This window comes from Hyperolius riggenbachi, chromosome 7 (assembly GCF_040937935.1).
Source record: "Hyperolius riggenbachi isolate aHypRig1 chromosome 7, aHypRig1.pri, whole genome shotgun sequence".
Classification (NCBI taxonomy): Eukaryota; Metazoa; Chordata; class Amphibia; order Anura; family Hyperoliidae; genus Hyperolius; species Hyperolius riggenbachi.
The window spans coordinates 292,898,424-292,916,709 of record NC_090652.1 but is presented as its reverse complement, the minus strand read 5'-3'; the positions used below and the strand labels follow the sequence as shown (position 1 = coordinate 292,916,709).

General features: G+C 44.1%; 1 protein-coding gene across 3 annotated transcripts in view; it reads left to right on the top strand.

Moving 5' to 3' along the window:
- The window catches only part of LOC137525119 (gap junction gamma-1 protein-like), a 67,372-nt gene that overhangs the window by 42,547 nt on the left and 6,539 nt on the right, over positions 1–18,286 (top strand). For all 3 annotated transcript variants that reach the window (XM_068245954.1, XM_068245955.1, XM_068245957.1), the window contains exon 2: positions 14,881–16,042. In XM_068245954.1, coding sequence (XP_068102055.1) covers positions 14,899–16,042 — 1,144 coding nt within the window. In that variant the 5' untranslated portion in view covers positions 14,881–14,898. The remainder of the gene's footprint in view (positions 1–14,880; positions 16,043–18,286) is intronic.

Here is an 18,286-nt window from a genome sequence, read left to right as displayed (position 1 = left end):
TGGGGCATGGCGTGCTTTAGTCCTTCCTGTGCCAGCGATGCCCAGCCGACTCCTCTCATGTGGTAATCCCCATGTGTGATTGTCTAACGGGGGTGCGCGCATCATGAGAGACTCTGAAGCTACCATTGCTGACCTGGAAATGTGATTTGTCTGGCTAGAATACTTCGGTGGCAGTCTTGTTTGTCAGGGCTACCTGTGTGATCTGGCAACCCTAGCCTGGAACTACTAAATCCACTATTGGTGGGCCAGGAGTCTACAATGGTTATCTAATCACACTAGAACATACAGGTGAGGTGCGAAAAATTTAAATACCGTGCATAGGTCTGTTTTTCAGTAATTCAACTTAAAAGGTGAAACTAATATATGAAATGTACTCATTTAATGCAAAGCGAAATTATTTTTAAGAGACTCCGTAACAAAAATTGCATCCTGTTTTTTATCATCCTACAAGTTCCAAAAGCTATTCTAATGTTTTCTGGCTCACTGCAGCACTTTCTACTATAACAGTCTCTGTAATAAATCAATGTATCTTTCCCCTGTCAGACTTGTCGGCCAGTGTCTGGAAGGCTGCCAAGTTCTTCAGTGTTGTGGTTCTGTGATGAATCTCCCCCCTCCAGGCCCCTCTCTGCACACTTCCTGTGTGTTATTTAGATTAGAGCAGCTTCTCTCTGCTCTCCTATCTTTTACAAGCTGGATAAAGTGTCCTCTGAGCTGGCTGGGCTTTCACATACTGAGGAAATTCAGACAAGGGCAAAGCTGTTTGCAGGAAGAAAAGAGCAGCCTGAAACTTCAGTGCATGAGAGCAGAAGGGGGAAAGAAACACACACAAATGATCTCTTGAGATTCAAAAGGAAGGGTGTATACAGCCTGCTTGTGTATGAATGTATTTTCTATGTGTGGACACACTGTACATCAACCTACTTCCTGTTTTGGTGGCCATTTTGTTTGTTTATAAACAAACTTTTTAAAACTGTTTTTAACCACTTTTAATGCGGCGGGGAGCGGCAAAATTGTGACAGAGGGGAATAGATGTCCCCTAACGCACTGGTATGTTTACTTTTGTGCGATATATATATATTTTTTTTTTTTTTTTCCCCAATACAGATTCTCTTTAAGCCTTTATGTTGATTATGGCTTACAACTTATGAAAACCTCAATCTCAGATCATTAGAATATTGTGAAAAATTTGCAATATTCCAGGCTCAGTTTCATACTCTAATTAACTAATTTATCCAACACCTGCAAAGGGTTCCTATTTCATAAATTAGTTTCACCTTTTCAAGTTGACTTACTGCAATAAATGGACTTCAGCACGATATTCTAATTTTTTCAAGTTTTACCTGTAGTTATGAGTACAGTGGCTGTTATTTGTGGATGTCTCATGTGACTGCGTTACAAATCTGATTACAAATGGTCACAGTCTGGTATGACCCAGGTGTGGGCTGCTCCTTAACATTTTCCACCTAGTAACAGACTTTATAGAAGAATCTGGTCTGTTTGTTCTCCAGTCAGCCAGCCTCCTTGTTTGTTCTGCAGTCTGATCTCATGCATGGTCATTCTCCTGACAGACTGACCAGGAATCGGGGAAGGGACCTGTCGTTATATACTTTATGGACTCTGTAAAGCGCTGCTGCTTCCTATTATTATATATAGTGCCTACATCTTCTGCAGCACGTAGTAATGTCATTGGCTGTCCTCAGAGGAGCTCACAATGTAATCCTACCACTGTCTTAGTCTATGGTCCTACCATATTATGAAATGGTTATATAGCACTGACATCTTCTACAGCACTTTACAGAGTACATAGTCATGTCACTGACTCTCCTCAGAGGAGCTCACAATCTAATCCCTACCATAGCCATATGTCCATGCACAGTGGTGTAGTGGTTAGCTCTCTCGCCTTGCAACCCTGGATCGAATCCCAGCCAGGAAGCTACGAGGAGTTTGTATGCTCTCCCCATGTCTGTGTGGGTTTCCTCTGGGAACTCTGGTTTCCTCCCACATCCCTAAAACATACAGATAAGATAATTGGCTTCCCCTAAATTGGCCCTAGACTATGATACATACACTACATGATACATACATAGACATATGACTATGGTAGGGATTAGATTAAGTGACAAGACCATATACTCTGTACAGCGCTGCCGAAAATGTGGGTGCTATAGAAATCCTAATGATGCTGATGATTTAACATGTGGTAGGAAACCAGAGTGCCTGGAGGAAACCCACACAGACACGGGGAGAACATACAAAGTCTTGCAGATAGTGTCCTGGCTGGGATTCAGACTGGGGACCCAGCGCTGCAAGGCGAGCGTGCTAACCACTAAGCCACCGTGCTGCCCACCCTGTTGTTCATTTATGAGAGTGGCCAACTGTTAAGAATTCGTGTTCCTTTTTTATTTGCTTGACTTCACGCCTTGGTATGTTCACATCATGGCCTACAGATGGCGTGCGATCGGAATGCAACGCGTCCGATCGCACGCCATCTGCTATGCGATGCTGATCCCATTTATTACAATGAATAGGTCAGCGCTATGCATGCAGCGGTACACAACCGCATCATAGCGCATCGTACTGCTGCGCAGCCTGTATGATGTGAATGGCAGAAGGGCTGTCTATGCCCTTCTGCCGTTCTTGCGTGTCGCATATCCTACACGCTTCCAAATGCACACAGGTGCGTCATGATGAACAAGGCCTTAAAGGACAACTGAACTAAGAGGGAAATGGAGGCTGCCATATTTATTTCTAATGCTGATCGTAATTCTGAAAATTATCACTATGTAAAACTTTGAAGTTACAGCCACAGACTTGGACACTTCATTGATTTAGCATAATCCATGGGCTATTGGGTGATTACATATGGAGTTCGGTAATCAGAATCCATCCTCCTGCTAGCCAGTTAGGCTATTGAAGAGCTCCTGTGTTCCTGGTACTCAGAATCCAGTTTGGCAGGAATTTCTAGGTTGGATCCGGAAACTTGCACAGGATAATCAGATACTGGAACTGGCAGATGAGTAACCGACCAGCACATCTCAAGTCTAATCAGCGCATGCTAATTTTTTTGCAATCCTGTTCAGGAAGCAATCTGCCCAATTCCAGAAAGTGAGAAATTTTGTAGGTGTCTCTCTTCCTTTTACAGCAGTCAGGAAAACCCAAAAGCTGACAATACACTAATGACGTTAGTGTAATGACGTGTTAGTGTATTCTGTGTGCCCTATCCTACCTGTATCCTGTACGTGCCAAGACCAATTCCGGGCATGACCCAGTCGTGCTTGGCGAAAATAAAGATTCTGAAATGATCCACTTCACAACCAGACCTTGTTTCCCACTTCTTGCCCAGAGCAGTTTTGGCAGTTTAACTATGTCCTTATTTAATCAGAAATAACTTTATCCCTACTAATGACACAGAAATGAAATATGTATTGTTATATTGTTAAGACAACTAGGCTTTCATTGTATGCTATCTTTTTTTTTCTGCCCTCGAACAATTTTGTGTTCTATGAATTTTAATGGGAAAACAAGGAGGAAAAAGACACCCCCCCCCCCCCCACTCCTCAGTTTTACCAATTCCAGTTTAAAAATAGTGCTACTGTAGATAAAAACCACATTTTGTTTAACTATTCTTACCGCTTATCACAAAACTTAGATTATGTTCCGGTCACAATTTATAGTGAAGATATTTTATTCTGAAATGTTAGTGTATTTTTCACGATTAACTGAAAAAATAAAATTATTTTTAATGGTAAAAATCAATCTCAATAGTTCAGGGAACATATATTCCCATTCACCAATTAGGGCTGCATCAGATAGTGCCAGAAATGTGCTCAGGAGCAAACCCAATCCTGCACAGCACTGCTTCTGCTACAACACATCTACTGACTCGTGGCTTAGATGGAGTCACAGAGGTCGTAGATATACTGCAGTGTTCTCCACAGAATTTTTTTTCCAGCCGGGTGGCATGAAAAAGTAGCCGGGTGGGGCGAGATGAAAGAATGCAGGGACAGTGCTTTTCTGCACACCTCTGCTTACAGGAGAGGAGAAGGTGAGCTGATGGCAGCCGGGTGCTCACCAAAACTAGCCGGGTGGACCACCCGGCTAAAAGAGCCTGGGGAGAACACTGTACTGTAGTGTTGGATAAAGTGGTTATATATCCTCTTTTGATGAGTTTGTTGCATATAAGGATTTAAAGGACAACTGTAGTGAGAAGAATATGGTGGCTGCCACATTTATTTCCCTCTAAACATTACCAGTTGCCTGGCAGACCTGCTAATCTATTTGGCTGCAGTAGTGTCTGAATACCACTAGAAACAAGCATGTAGCTAATCTTGTCATATCTGTCATTAATGTGAGAAACACCTGATCTGCTGCATGCTTGTTCAGGGGCTATGGCTAAAAGTATTAGAGGCAGAGGATCTGCAGGGCCGCCGGGCAACTGGTATTGCTTTAAAGCAAATGGATATGGCAGTCTCCATATACCTCTTGCTTCGTTTGTTGTTCAGGTGGCCATAATCTCTCATTCTCTTTCTCTTCCATATGGAGGCTAGCATGTTTTATTTTATTTTTTTTAAATACCGGTTGCCAGGAGAAAAGCGCAATATAAATGTTGTCCATTGAACTGTTTGGCCATTTATTTTAGGAGAGTACATAACTCCATTCACATTGCTTAAAAAGACTCTGAAGCCAAATGAAATCAATGCTTTTAACTTTTATTAATGTGAAGCACTATAGCTAGTACTAAAACGCCGCATCCCTGCGGCAAAACGAGGAGTTTGTATCCCAAATTACCTGTGCTAACTACGGGGAGCGCTTCCTGATTGAGGCACGGCCTCAACTCTGCCTCATCGCGCCTCAATCCCCACTGATCGCCGCCTCTACCCGCCCCTCTCAATCTTCCTTCACTGAGAGGGGGGAGGCGGAGATCCACGGGCAGATTGACGAGCATGGAGGCAGAGCTGCAGCTGAAAGCTCTGCCTCCATGGGCAGCAAAAAAATCCAAGAAAGTCGTGGATTTTGCACAGGGTATTTGGGGGGTATAAACCACTCGTTTTGCCGCAGGGATGCAGAGTTTTAGCACTTACTGACTTCAGAGTTTCTTTAACCATTTACCGCCATCCTAACGTATTAAAACGTCATGCTTACCGCTATTAACAGCAACATGACGTTTTAATACGTCGCGCATTCCCGCCGCTGCTACCGCCGTGTGTCCGCCGCTACCGCCGCCATTACCGTCGGGATCCCGTGCTGGGCGATTGGGGAAGAGGACTGAACAGTCCTCTACCCAATCGCAGTGCCTGGAGTGAATGGACGTGACCGCGAACAGCGGCTACGTCCATTCACATAAACAGGAAATGTAACAGTTTAATAAAGTGTGTAAAAAAAAAAAAAAAAAAAAAGTGAACACGTCCTATGAGTGTTCACTAGCGCCATCTTGTGGCCAAAAAGTATATTACATCTACAAAATACATACATTTTCAAGTATATACACATCATTAATAAAATTACACTTCCAACCCTCCCCCCCAAAAAAAACACTTGTAAAAAAAAAAATCAGCTTAAAAAAATAAATAAATAGTTGCCTTAGGGACTCAGCTTTTTTTATTCTATATTTTATGGGGGAAAATTAATTTTAATTTATTACATAGGGGCTTGTAATTATGGCCAGAACAAACAGAAAAATAACCACTTATATTTCAAAATAATATACTGTCGCCATACATTGTGGTAGGGACATAATCTAAACGGTTTAATTATCGGGACCACTGGGCAAATAAAACGTGTTTGTTTTATCCACAGGAGAATGTTTAATTTTAAAACTATAAAGGCTGAACACTGAGAAATAATAATTTTTTTTATTTTTTTTCTGTTTTTCTCATTAAAATGCATTTAGAATAAAAAAATTCTTAGCAAAATGTACTATCCACAGAAAGCCTAATTGGTGGCGAAAAAAACGAGGTATAGATCATTTTCTTGTGATAAGTAGTAATAAAGTTATTAGGGAATAAAAGGGAGGAGCGCTGACAACTGAAAATTGCTCTGGTCCGTTAGGATAAAAACCCTTGGGGGTGAACTGGTTAACACACTCCCATCCCTTCCCCCTGAGTTGTCCTGTTGCTATCAAATCTCCTTGGAGGTTACAAAACAAGGCAAAGGGTTCTATCCTACAGTCACTGCTGACCATGACTCTGCTGCTTAGTTATAACTGTGGGGGGTGTTGGCTGCACTTTGTTGCGGAATACTCATGTGTTACCGGCTGTTACACAATAAAGTTGGGGAAGTTGAGGGTTTGGGCTGTTTGGGTGAGAGTTACGCAGGGCAGTGAGTTGAAATGATTACCTCTCTTCCTCCCACTACAACATCTTTGCGCTATGACTACACACCAGCCCTGCTACATCTGCTCTATCTATACTAGTGCTTGTTGTGGGACATGTGGTTTCCTCTGTGCGGTCTCACACTACATCAACAGCTGCTAAGTTTTCCCATATATCACAGAGGACAGGATGTCACCTGGCCAAACTGCTGTACCCAGATGGGCCATCAAATGGGTCACAGCGCCTATCAGCATAGTGTGACTGTATGGGGGGGGGGGGGGGGGATCCTTCACACGGGGGTGTTAAATGTAGCTGTTCAAACATTTGTGGCCCAGATAGAGGAAGAGCGTTTGAGAATGTTTATGCTAGCTGTAAGGCCTTGTTCACATCTAAAATCGCAATCGCTGATGCCGGCAGTTTGCGATTTTGTGCTCTTAATTTTAGCACTTAGCTTCGCGTTGCGATTTCCACACCCTCTTCCCCCCCCCCCCCCACCCCCTTTCTATAATGCTCTTTTCTAAGCGCTTGTGCAGAGGGATTTGTTTTTGCACATCCTGAAGCAAGTCGGGAAGTGAACTCTTTGACCAGGAAAATAATAAATACAAAGTATTTATTTTTAAAAGCGCTAGAGAATACGCTATACAAAGGTGTGTGTGTGTGTGTGTGTGTGTGTGTGTGTGTGTGTGTGTGTTTTGTAGCGATTTCCCTATACCTTCCATTGAGGAAAGTCGCCGCAAAAATGGTGCAGACAGCGCTTTGCTGAGCGGAGCGGAAATGAACCACTCAGATGTGAACCCGGTAAGCAAAGCTAGATTTTACACCTTGCCTTGGCTATCCGTTAAGGCATGAAACCTGCTGTAATGCAAGTCTGTGGGCAATGCAGGTAGTGTAAACAACGGCGAGCAGCACAAATACGCGGAATGATGGGAATCCCAATGACTACTTCCTGTCCAGCAGGAAATATGTCACTGAACAGGTGGCGTGCCTTTGCATATGACCCTGTCGGTGCACTTTGCCGCAGGTCATATTATGTATTTCCTGTTCAGCAGGAAGTACATCACTGAGCAGGGGCGTGCCTATGCATATGACCCTTTGGAGCACGCTGACTCAGGGTCCATTCACACTTGAGCGTTTTGCCGGCGATTTTTGGCACAACACTCAAACGCTAGCGCTTTTCAAAGCGCTAGGGTAATAAAAGTCTGTCTATTGTACAGCGCTGCGTAATATGTTGGCGCTATATAAATCTAATTAATAAGTCTATGGGCCCGTTCTCATTTGGGCGATTTGCGCTAATTGCCGCAAATCACCCAAAAACGCTAAACGCAAAAGTGTAGCCTGCACCATTTTCAGTCGATTTCCCCGCGATTGCGCTTTACTGCTATAGAAGCGCAAAACGCGATTGCTAAAAAAAAAAATCGCCAGGTGTGAATGGTGTTTGTTTTTTTTGCGTTAATCGCCAAAAAACGCCAGAGCAAAACGCTAGCAAAATCGCTAGTGTTTTGTGATCAGCAAGTGTGAATGGGCCCTTAGGGGTTCTATTATTGTGATGCAGCAGGAGCATCGCTCCACAACACAAATAACAAGTAAAAAAGGGGCCTAACTCGCACCAGAATCTCTCCCGTATGCTGGATAATTGCAAATTCTTTTTGTTTTTAACAAGGCAAATCTTATGTTGAGCAGAACTTTTCTTTCTTCAGTCAAACACCTGATCTGCATATGCTTGTTCAGGGTCTATGGCTAAAAGTATTAAAGGCAGAAGATTAGCAGAGCTGCCAGGCAATGTGCATTGTTTAAAAGGAGATAAATATGGCAGCCTCTACATCCCTCTCGCTTTATTTTCCCTTTGGAACTCTGATTTGCAATGGAACTAGCGGTAGTTTCTTGCAGGATTTGCGTTTGGAAGTAGAATTTCCTTTGGTCAGGTCTTGGGCGATCTGAGGATCTGGTGAAATGGGAATTTTTAATCCTGAGGGTTAATCCTTTAAGAAACTGTTAGTGCAAATAAGAGAATGTCACACACAGCTCCTCCTGACACTGGGGTGTGACACTGTAAAAGTAAAGTTCCTGGGACACTTGTGAATTACAGAGTGATGTCAGACAGCTGTTTCCCAAATGTGAGAGAGTGGGGAGGGGGAGAGGGGTATGCATCTGTTAGCTGTGAGGGAGCAAATTAGACATGTCTTCTCTGTTTACCCCTTCCTGCCACTTGACTATAATTTAACGGTTGTTGCCGCCCGTGCACCCTGTGCTACAAGCAGCATGGTTTACTGCAGATCAGATGCTCTGGCTGCATGCTTGTTACATGTGTGTGACTCAAACACCACTAAAGACACAAGTTCAGCACTTCTGTGTAGTGTGCGATAATCCCGGGCCAGACGGATGCCCCCCCATATAGCCCATGGGGTAACACATCTGCCCCGGGCTACAGCGGACACTACTGTCTGCTCCAGCTGGCCGCATGTGATCGGGCTTCAGATGGGAACACAATCTGACGAGTCAGACAACTGGCATTGTTTATCAAGGAATCAAGATGGCCGCCTCCGTGTTTCTCTCACGACCGGCCCCCTTTAAATTAAGCAGCTGCTTGATCTTTATTTGAAATTCTGAATAGTTGCTTTTTATGCCGCCAGGAGGTAACTGATCGCCAGGAGTGAAGCGAGAGTGATGTGCAGACTGGATTTAGGCTTTGGCGGTTTTGTAATCTGCAGGGATTTTTCCCCTCTTTAATCCTCGATGGGCAATCGGAGTTTGTATGGTCAGAAGGAAGTGCCCCGCTGTATCAGTTCCCCAATGTACAGGAGAGCGCTGCTCATAGTTCCTCTAATTCTTTAGGGGTTTTTAGAAGTTCCACTTTTGTTCCTCACTATTCTTTGGTAGCCACAGTTTTCTTTCTAAAGAAATCTCGGTCAGTATGGTTGTGTGTTTTTTTTTGTTTTGTTTTGTTTTTTTTTTCCCTTTTTCTTTTGTGTGTGTCTACAACCCCCTCCCAAATCTTCCTCCTTCTTTCTATCCTACTAAATATTGGAGAATGATCTCCACTCCACACTTCATTTCTTTGTAAAGGTGGCAGTCTATATTTTTGCGGCTCCGATTGGCCATCTAAATTGATATCTTCAAATCTGAGCTGCAGTTTATCCGCCCCATCAATAGTTAGATTTTTTTTTTGTATCGAACGGACATGCTGGAAAAGCTCCGTCAGACATGGTTGATTGGGTGCTATCTGCGAGCGATGTCTCAACAGATTCCTACTTCTCCTTCGCCCCCAGGCGCATGTGTGTGACGTCACACGCACCCCGTGGTAATGGTGGATGAGGTAAAGAGTCACGCCAACAGGACAGATGAGAACTTGTACTGCATGGGAACCTGAGATGGGGGGGGGGGGGGGGGGGGGGGCATTTTACATTGATCGGTGCAACAAGGCAGAGTCACTAGGCCAATTCAGGATAGATTTCATCTATTCCAACTCTGCCTGTGGTGTATGGGCAGACAACAGATCTCTCTCCGATCAGAGACCTTTGTCTCATGGTCGATCTGCCCATAGCTAGATGTATAGGGCCCCTTGTCATAAATGTGAAACTTCCCTTTTTAAAGGGGAACTGTAGTGAAAAGAACTTAATAAAATTGCTTATTTATAATAATCACTTTTAGATTATTTAGTCAGTGTTTGCCCCATTGTAAAATCTTCTCCCTGATTTAACATTCTGGAATGTATCACTGGTGGTGACCTCTTTAGTTCTGCCAGGTGATCTCTACAGAAAGTTTGTTACTTAGAGCTCCTTCTATGCACAGGGGGAGATGCTGCTTGCTTGGCAGTTGAAAACAGCTGTTATTTCGCATAATGCAACGAGGTTCACAGACAGCAAACTGTAAGGACCATGGCCATGACATCACACATATTTATCCTGGGAAAGAGGGCATCGACTACTGATTGGAAGTTCAATCCTTGGTTACAGTTCCCCTTTAAGTACTGGGCTGTGTAATATGTTTGCCCTTTATTTTTAAAATGACTAATTTAAATGTCGAGGAACAACTTGCTGAGTCGTCTTCAATGATTAATCAATGTAGTGTGGGAGGCTCCACGGTAACCCATGGGGAGTACGCCTTTAGTTAACTGGTAAGAGGATTAAAGGATAGATTAACTAGTTCAGGGACTAAACTGGCCATACTCTATTCAATTATCATTCGCTCGTTCCATTGAAAACATAATGATCTACTTTAGCCTGTAATATCAATTGCAAATGTTTAAAGCCTGTTCAATTTATGATCGATTAGACATTGTCTGATTGGGCAAACATAATTGTACAGTGTATGATTGCTTCAACTCAAACCAAGTGGCAGATTAGGGAATTTTAGCAGGGACTGACTTGTGGATTGCCTTAACTACTTCCGGACCGCGCTAATTGAAATCTTTGCCCTGTTTTGATAGCTATCTGGCTGCCAGGGCGTCGCTTTCAATTCCCTGCCTCTGCGCGCATCCAGTTTTTCTGCCGCTTACGCCAATCTCGCCGCTGAAGTCTCTGACTGCAGATTTCCTGTCAGTTATTTCCTTTTAAGCAATACCAGTTGCCTGCCTGTCCTGCTGATCCTCTGCCTGTAATATTTTTAGCCATAGACCCTGAACAAGCATGCAGCAGATCAGGTGTTTCGGACATTATTGTCAGACCTGACAAGATTATCTGCATGCTTGTTTCTGATGTTGTTCAGACACTACTGCAGCCAAATAGATCAGCAGGGCTGCCAGGCAACTGGTATTGTTTAAAGGGAAATAAATATGGCAGCCTCCATATTCTCATGTCATTTGTCCTTTTGGATGCTCTCACACACAGAATTACTGTCTCCCGCAGAAATTGGGACTCTGATCCCTCAAGTGACAGTTCAAGGCCTAGTGCTGTACAGATGCGCTGCAAGCCAGTGAAGTTTTACTGTTGCTAAGAAGCAGGAAGACTTGGAGGTGCATGAGTAAGGAGGAGAGCAGTTCTCTTGGTCTAGGGCAGTGATCTGCAAACTTGGCTCTCCAGCTGTTCAGGAACTACAAGTCCCACAATGCATTTGCCTTTATGAATGATGACTGTGGCTGTCAGACATCTGCAAGGCATTGTGGGACTTGTAGTTCCTTAACAGCTGCAGTGCCAAGTTTGCAGATCACTGGTCTAGGGGTTGGTGTTTGGGAGCAGCAGCAGTACAAAGCTAGCAGCAACCAGATTGATACTGGTGGAGTAACTTCTGGTGGTCTTCTGATACTGCCTGGCCACCAACACTGGGGCATAACTACAGTGAAGCATCCCCTGCGATCAGCGGGGGGCCCGGAGCTGTAAAGGGGGCCACAACTACTACTTCACTCCCTCTGGGGTCCATCCTGCAGTTGTTATTTTACGGCTACACTTGTTATGAGGGTGAAGATGACGAGGCTCACTTGTTTTATGACCCTTACAAGGTGGGTCACCAGGGGTAGGCAAGGGAAAGGGTTTGAACACTGGGAGGGCATCAGAGTTTTGCGGAGGGAGGGGCATGATTTATCGTTCTGCCCCGGCACCAACGCTTCATATATGGGGGGGTCATTGTTCCTCATGTTCTGTGTAACCTTTTATGGAGTCCTCATAGATTGTATTATTATTTGGTCATCGTCCTCGTGCGTCTGGTGTGTGTCACAAGGCTGCAGAAACTGCCTATGTCAGCAGGCTTCAATGGGAAGTCTAATGACCTTTTCATCTAGTTCCATAAAATGTCATTTCTTTAGAAAATGCAACTTCCTGAAAGTCCTTCCATAGGAGGGGTCAGCTGGTGCATCACATTCACGTCCTTGCTTCCGTCACTAGCTCTACTTTCTCTCATTGAGGGTTACAATGACGTTGCCAAAGATCTGCAGTACCAGGACAAGCCACACGTTTTATCCTGGCCCAGATTCATACCTGGCACTAGTGATGGTCAAGATGCAAATAACTTCGAGTTAATGCAAATTTATGCAGCTCGAAAATGAACCAATCAAATCCCGCTGAGGTAAAATTTGAGTGGTTCATTTTCAAGCTGCATACATTTGCATAAAAATTTGCATCAACTTGAAGTTATTTGCATCTACTTGACATCACTACCTGGCACTCCAAGGCACTAGGGGGTGATCAATGAGATGCAGATATTTGAGTTCATGCAGATTTATGTCAATTTTTATGCAGCTTGAAAATGGACCAATAAATTTAAACCTGGGTGGGACATGATTGGTTCATTGTCAAGCTGCATATATTTGCATACAATTTGCATAATCCTGCTTGAATTCGGAAATATTTGCATCTCATTGATCATCCCTCCTATAAGGCACCGTGCTACCAACTTCTTAGAGAATGCTTGTCTGTGTCTGTTACTGCAATGCAGCTCACTCCCTCTGCTCTTAGGATTCGGCTGCTGGGTGGGTCAATAAATGTGACACCTGAAGTAAGAACTATAGGTGACTGACTACAGTTCCCAGAATGCCTGCATTAAAGTAAATCTGACGTTGAGGGGGGTGGGAAAGCAAAACGCCACTATAAAGGGAAGATTCTAGATGCCCCCAGGGCTTCTTTGAGCCTCAATTAAAGTGAACCAGAGACGAAGCACCCTCGTATTTTTTTTATATAGATCTATATCTATATCTCTATCGGAACGTTAGAGAAAACACCTACCCTGCTCTGTTTCATTCTTCACTGCTCGGCTTGCTTCTTATCAGCCCTGATAAAATCCCCGACTGAGCATTGTCTGGCTTTGCTCTGATGGCTCAGCTATGATGATTCCTGAGCAAAGCCAGACTGAATGCTCAGTCAGGGATTTTATCAGGGCTGATAACAAGCAGGCTGAGCAGTGAAGAATGAAACTGAAAGCAAGGTAGGTGGTTTCTCTAATGTTCCCAATGATATATATGGTAAAATACATGAGGGTGCTTCATCTCTGGTTCACTTTAAAGAGACTCCGTAACAAAAATTGCATCCTGTTTTTTATCATCCTACAAGTTCCAAAAGCTATTCTAATGTGTTCTGGCTAACTGCAGCACTTTATACTATCACTGTCTCTGTAATAAATCAATGTATCTTTCCCCTGTCAGACTTGTCGGCCTGTGTCTGGAAGGCTGCCAAGTTCTTCAGTGTTGTGGTTCTGCTATGAACTCACCCTTCCAGGCCCCTCTCTGCACACTGCCTGTGTATTATTTAGATTAGAGCAGCTTCTCTCTTCTCTCTTACAAGCTGGATAAATCGTCCTCTGAGCTGGCTGGGCTTTCACATACTGAGGAATTACAAACAAGGGCAAAGCTGTTTGCAGGAAGAAAAGAGCAGCCTGAAACTTCAGTGCATGAGAGATGCAGGGGGAAAGAAACACACAAATGATCTCTTGAGATTCAAAAGGAATGCTGTATACAGCCTGCTTGTGTATGGATGTATTTTTCTATGTGTGGACATACTGTACATCAACCTACTTCCTGTTTTGGTGGCCATTTTGTTTGTTTACAAACAAACTTTTTAAAACTGTTTTTAACCACTTTTTTAATGAGGCAGGGAAATTGTGACAGAGGGTAATAGGAGATGTCCCCTAACGCACTGGTATGTTTACTTTTGAGCGATTTTAACAATACAGATTCTCTTTAAGAACTCTGCTTCTCGCCGGGACCCTCTTCTTCGCAGCTGTGTTGCCCTCTGTGTACAGGTGCCAGTAAGGTTCATGCCTGTGTAGTAGCATATAGCAAAGCACTGGTTCTTGGCTATGGCATACAGGAAATGTTTAACCCTTAAGCAGCCAATTAACCCTTTATCAACCAATTTTTATATACAGGGTTGCAAGTGCTCTAGGCTAATTTATTTTAGCACTTTTTTATTTTTTTTATTTCTCATTTGTTAAATTTGCTTGCTACTAGATAGTACTGCTGTAATGTGCATTTATGGCCACTTGTCACTAGGGGGCAGTGTGAGACAGTAAAGGACTTCTGCTTTCAGATTCTGTTAGCAGGGAGAGATCCAAGCATTCCAAGATATTTACAGCACAACCAGTTTTGCCAACTGAGTTCAAAATCGGTGCACTTATGACAAACTGGATAACTCTATTGAAGCTGCTATTGGGTTAAATTAATAAAAGTCAGCAGGGCTGTGGAGTCAGTACAAACAAAATCTGACTCAGACTCCTCAGTTTATGAAATCTCTGACTCTAAATTACTGACTCCACAGCCCTGGAATTCAACGTGATTACTCCGTTTGCATTGTTCAGTTTTGGACTTGGCTGGCCTTAATAGGTGTCTATATGCTTTTATTGCCCCAAATGAGAAGAGCTCTTTTTTTGCCATTAATTTGTTGGTTTTTTTTGTGTGTTAAAATAAAGCTACTTATGCCTAAAAAGTGATGGTAATTGATTTCTTTTGCCGCTTTATGAGCCTCTGAGCGATTGGCTGCTAAATAATAAATGACGGTGATTGGGGAATGCTTCCGTTACAAATCAAGCTTTTAGCAATTTGTCCAGTGCTGTGATTGGTCATATTTTTGCATTATATTTTTTTTAAGTTATTTATTATTTTAATGCTTTTTTTTTTTTTTTTTTTTTTTTTTTTTTTTCTTTGCAGATATATCAGTAGCTCAGGATGAGCTGGAGTTTTCTTACCAGACTACTTGAAGAGATAAACAACCACTCCACGTTCGTGGGGAAGGTATGGCTGACCGTCCTGATCATCTTCCGGATAGTGCTGACCGCGGTGGGCGGGGAATCCATCTACTATGATGAACAGAGCAAGTTTGTGTGCAACACGCAACAGCCCGGTTGCGAGAACGTGTGCTACGACGCCTTCGCGCCTCTGTCGCACGTCCGATTCTGGGTCTTCCAGATCATCCTCATCACCACCCCGTCCATTATGTACCTGGGCTTTGCCATGCACCGCATCGCCCGCCAGCCAGAGGAATACTACAGGCGGCTAGAGAGGGTCAAGAGTTCCCACAAGAAGAGGGCACCGGTGGTCCACCGGGGCGCCAAGCGGGACTACGAAGAAGCGGAAGACAACGATGAGGAGGATCCGATGATTACTGAAGAAGTGATGCCTGAGAAAGAAACAGAATCGGGGGACAAGAAGAAGCATGATGGGCGACGACGCATCAAGCAAGATGGACTGATGAGGGCGTATGTCCTGCAGCTGCTGTTCCGCTCAGCTTTTGAAGTCGCCTTCCTCTTCGGGCAATATATTTTATACGGCTTTGAAGTCCTCCCATCCTACATTTGCACAAGGAGCCCGTGCCCCCACACTGTGGACTGCTTCATATCTCGACCCACCGAGAAGACCATATTTCTCCTGATCATGTATGCGGTTAGTAGCCTCTGCCTTCTACTCAATGTCTTCGAGCTTGCCCACTTGGGCATTGGTGGCATTCGAGATTCCCTGCGCCGGAGAAACAAAGAGTCAGAGGAATACTCGAAGAAGACCCCCACTGCCCCTCCCCATTACCACTCTGTGCTGAAGAAAGGAAAAGTGCCCAACGGCAAGCTGTTCTCTGGAAATGGTGGAACAGAGGCCTTCGAGTTGCCGGAAACCCATTCCGGCGTGCACGAACTGGACCGCCTGCGTCAGCATCTGAAGATGGCGCAAGAACACCTGGACCTGGCCTTCCAGATGAACCCTACAGGGGACACCGCCAATGCCTCACGGAGTAGCAGTCCGGAAGCCAACAGCATAGCGGCAGAACAGAACCGGCTCAACTTCGCACAGGAGAAAGGGGGAGGAGTCTGTGAAAAATCTGGTAAGAGATAAAAAGTGACAACTAAAAAACATTCTTGTTTGACTATACTGTGCAAGATATTAATGCGCATGTATCGGAACATTGTTTTTAGAGACCCTGAAGCCTAAAAAAAAAAAAAAAGTTTTTACTTTACAGTCCTCTTTAGCATTAATGCCATAGGTGAAACGCCTCATCCCTGTGGCTGAACAGTTAATTAATACCCTCCAAAATCCCAGGGCAAAAATACATGACTTTCCAGGTCGTGGATTTTGCTGCCTAGGGGAGGCAGAGCTTTGCGCTGTAGCTGTGCCTCAATTTGCGTCAATCTGCGGTGATCGCCACCTCTCTCAATGAAAGAAGACTGAGAGGGGCGGGGAGAGGTGGATATCCGCACAGATTGACGCGAGTAGAGGCAGAGCTACTGCACAAAGCTCTGCCTCTACCCGGACGGAAGGAGCCCTGAAAGTTGCCCCGGGGATTTCGGGTGTATTCCTTGAGCTTTCAGCTGCGGGGATGCAGCGTTTCCTGTATGACGTTAATGCTGAAGAGGACTTTGAAGTAAACAGGTATTTTAGTATTTTTCTCAGGGTTTTGTTTAGTTTCAAAAGCACTTAGTGAATGGCATTTGCTCTGTCAAACTGCCAAAAAACGGTGTAGTGAGACTTTTACTACCTACTGTAAGGCCCAGTGCACACTGAGCGGTTTTAGGTGCGATCCGCTGGCCGCATCCGCATGTAAATACGCTTGGCTAATGTATTTGAATGGGATGGTGAACACCGGCGGTTTGAGGTTTGTAGCAAACCGCAAACGTGGCTCCTGCTGCACGTTTGCGGTTTGCTGAAGTGTTTCTGCCTTAATGTATAGGAAAACCGCAAACAGCTCTGAAAAACGCTACTTCAGAGCGGTTTGGCAGGCGTTTTTGTTACAGAAGCTATAACAGCTTTTACTGTAACAATATGTGTAATCTGCTACACAAAAAAGCAGGGCTTTGGAGTCTGAGTCGAGGAGTCGAAGTCAGGGCAATTTTTGGCAGCCGGAGTTGAGTCGGAGTCGTGGTTTCAGAAACTGAGGAGTTGGAGTCTGAAGATTTTTGTACCGACTCCACAGCCCCGCAAAAAAGGCACCCAAAACCTCTAGGTATGTTCAGAAAACGTCTGTAAACCTACCTAGATTCACTGAAATCGGCTCCCAAAACCGCTGACGTATTGCGGATCTGCTAGCGGTTTTGGTGTGCACTGGGCCTAAGTGACGGCAACATAGGAGAAAAGAAATGTACGGCTCATTTTACTCTGGAAGAGGCATACTTCTTATTTGTATTTGTTGATCAAGAAAAATTGTAAAATGTAAAATTCGCATAGTGGTACTTTTTTTTTTTAAAGAACCTTAAATTGTTAAAACATTTTATGAAGCCCTTAATACAATCTGTTAGCATTTTCTTTTCTGTTTAGCAAGGGTGGAATTCTTTATTTATAAAGCGCCAACATGTTCCATGGGGCTGTGGCATGTCCTAGAGTACCCAGATGGGTGTTTTGGGGCATTTATATAATACGAACAGAAGTAGAATTTGAGGAGTCTAACTTTTTTTTGGGGGGGGTCGCCACCAATTCCTTCTGCTGACTGACTTGTGCGCTCCAGTCTTAGCGGAGTGCTCTGCCTTCTGTTAATGCATGAAGTCCCCGGCTCTGGATGGGGCCGCATACTATGACGCCATTGTTCTTGGGGACTCAACAGACCCATTGTGCGGCGTCTGCCTTAAGGCGAGGTCAGCGGAGTGCCCTGACCACAGATTTCCAGATGAGACACTGGTTAATTTTCTGATTTGAGGCACGCTTTAGGTCAAAGCAGGGCTGCAAAACCCAGTATGGATCTAATAAACTATAAAAATGCTAACTGTAAATTTGCCTTCTTAAAACCGAAGGTATTTGTGATAATTCAGCTGCAAGTGAGCAACTGTGGTGTCCCATGATGCATCACTTCGGACTATGAAAGTTATCTCTTTATGCCCTAGAAAGCCAAGGCTGCACATCCACAACCGCTGGTGTATAGCGAGCCTATAGCTTATACATTTTACAGAGCCACATCAACCCAACATGCATGCAGCCTGTTTCTGACTTTTTGTTCCTCATCAGTGGACGGCATGGTTTGATATGGCTCCATGGGATTGGGGTTTGAATTGGTACTACAGAATTCCCAGACAGCTCATGGTAACCAAGAACCACCTGGAAGGTATAAAGGGTTTAAAGTCCAAAAAGCCCTCCTATTAAA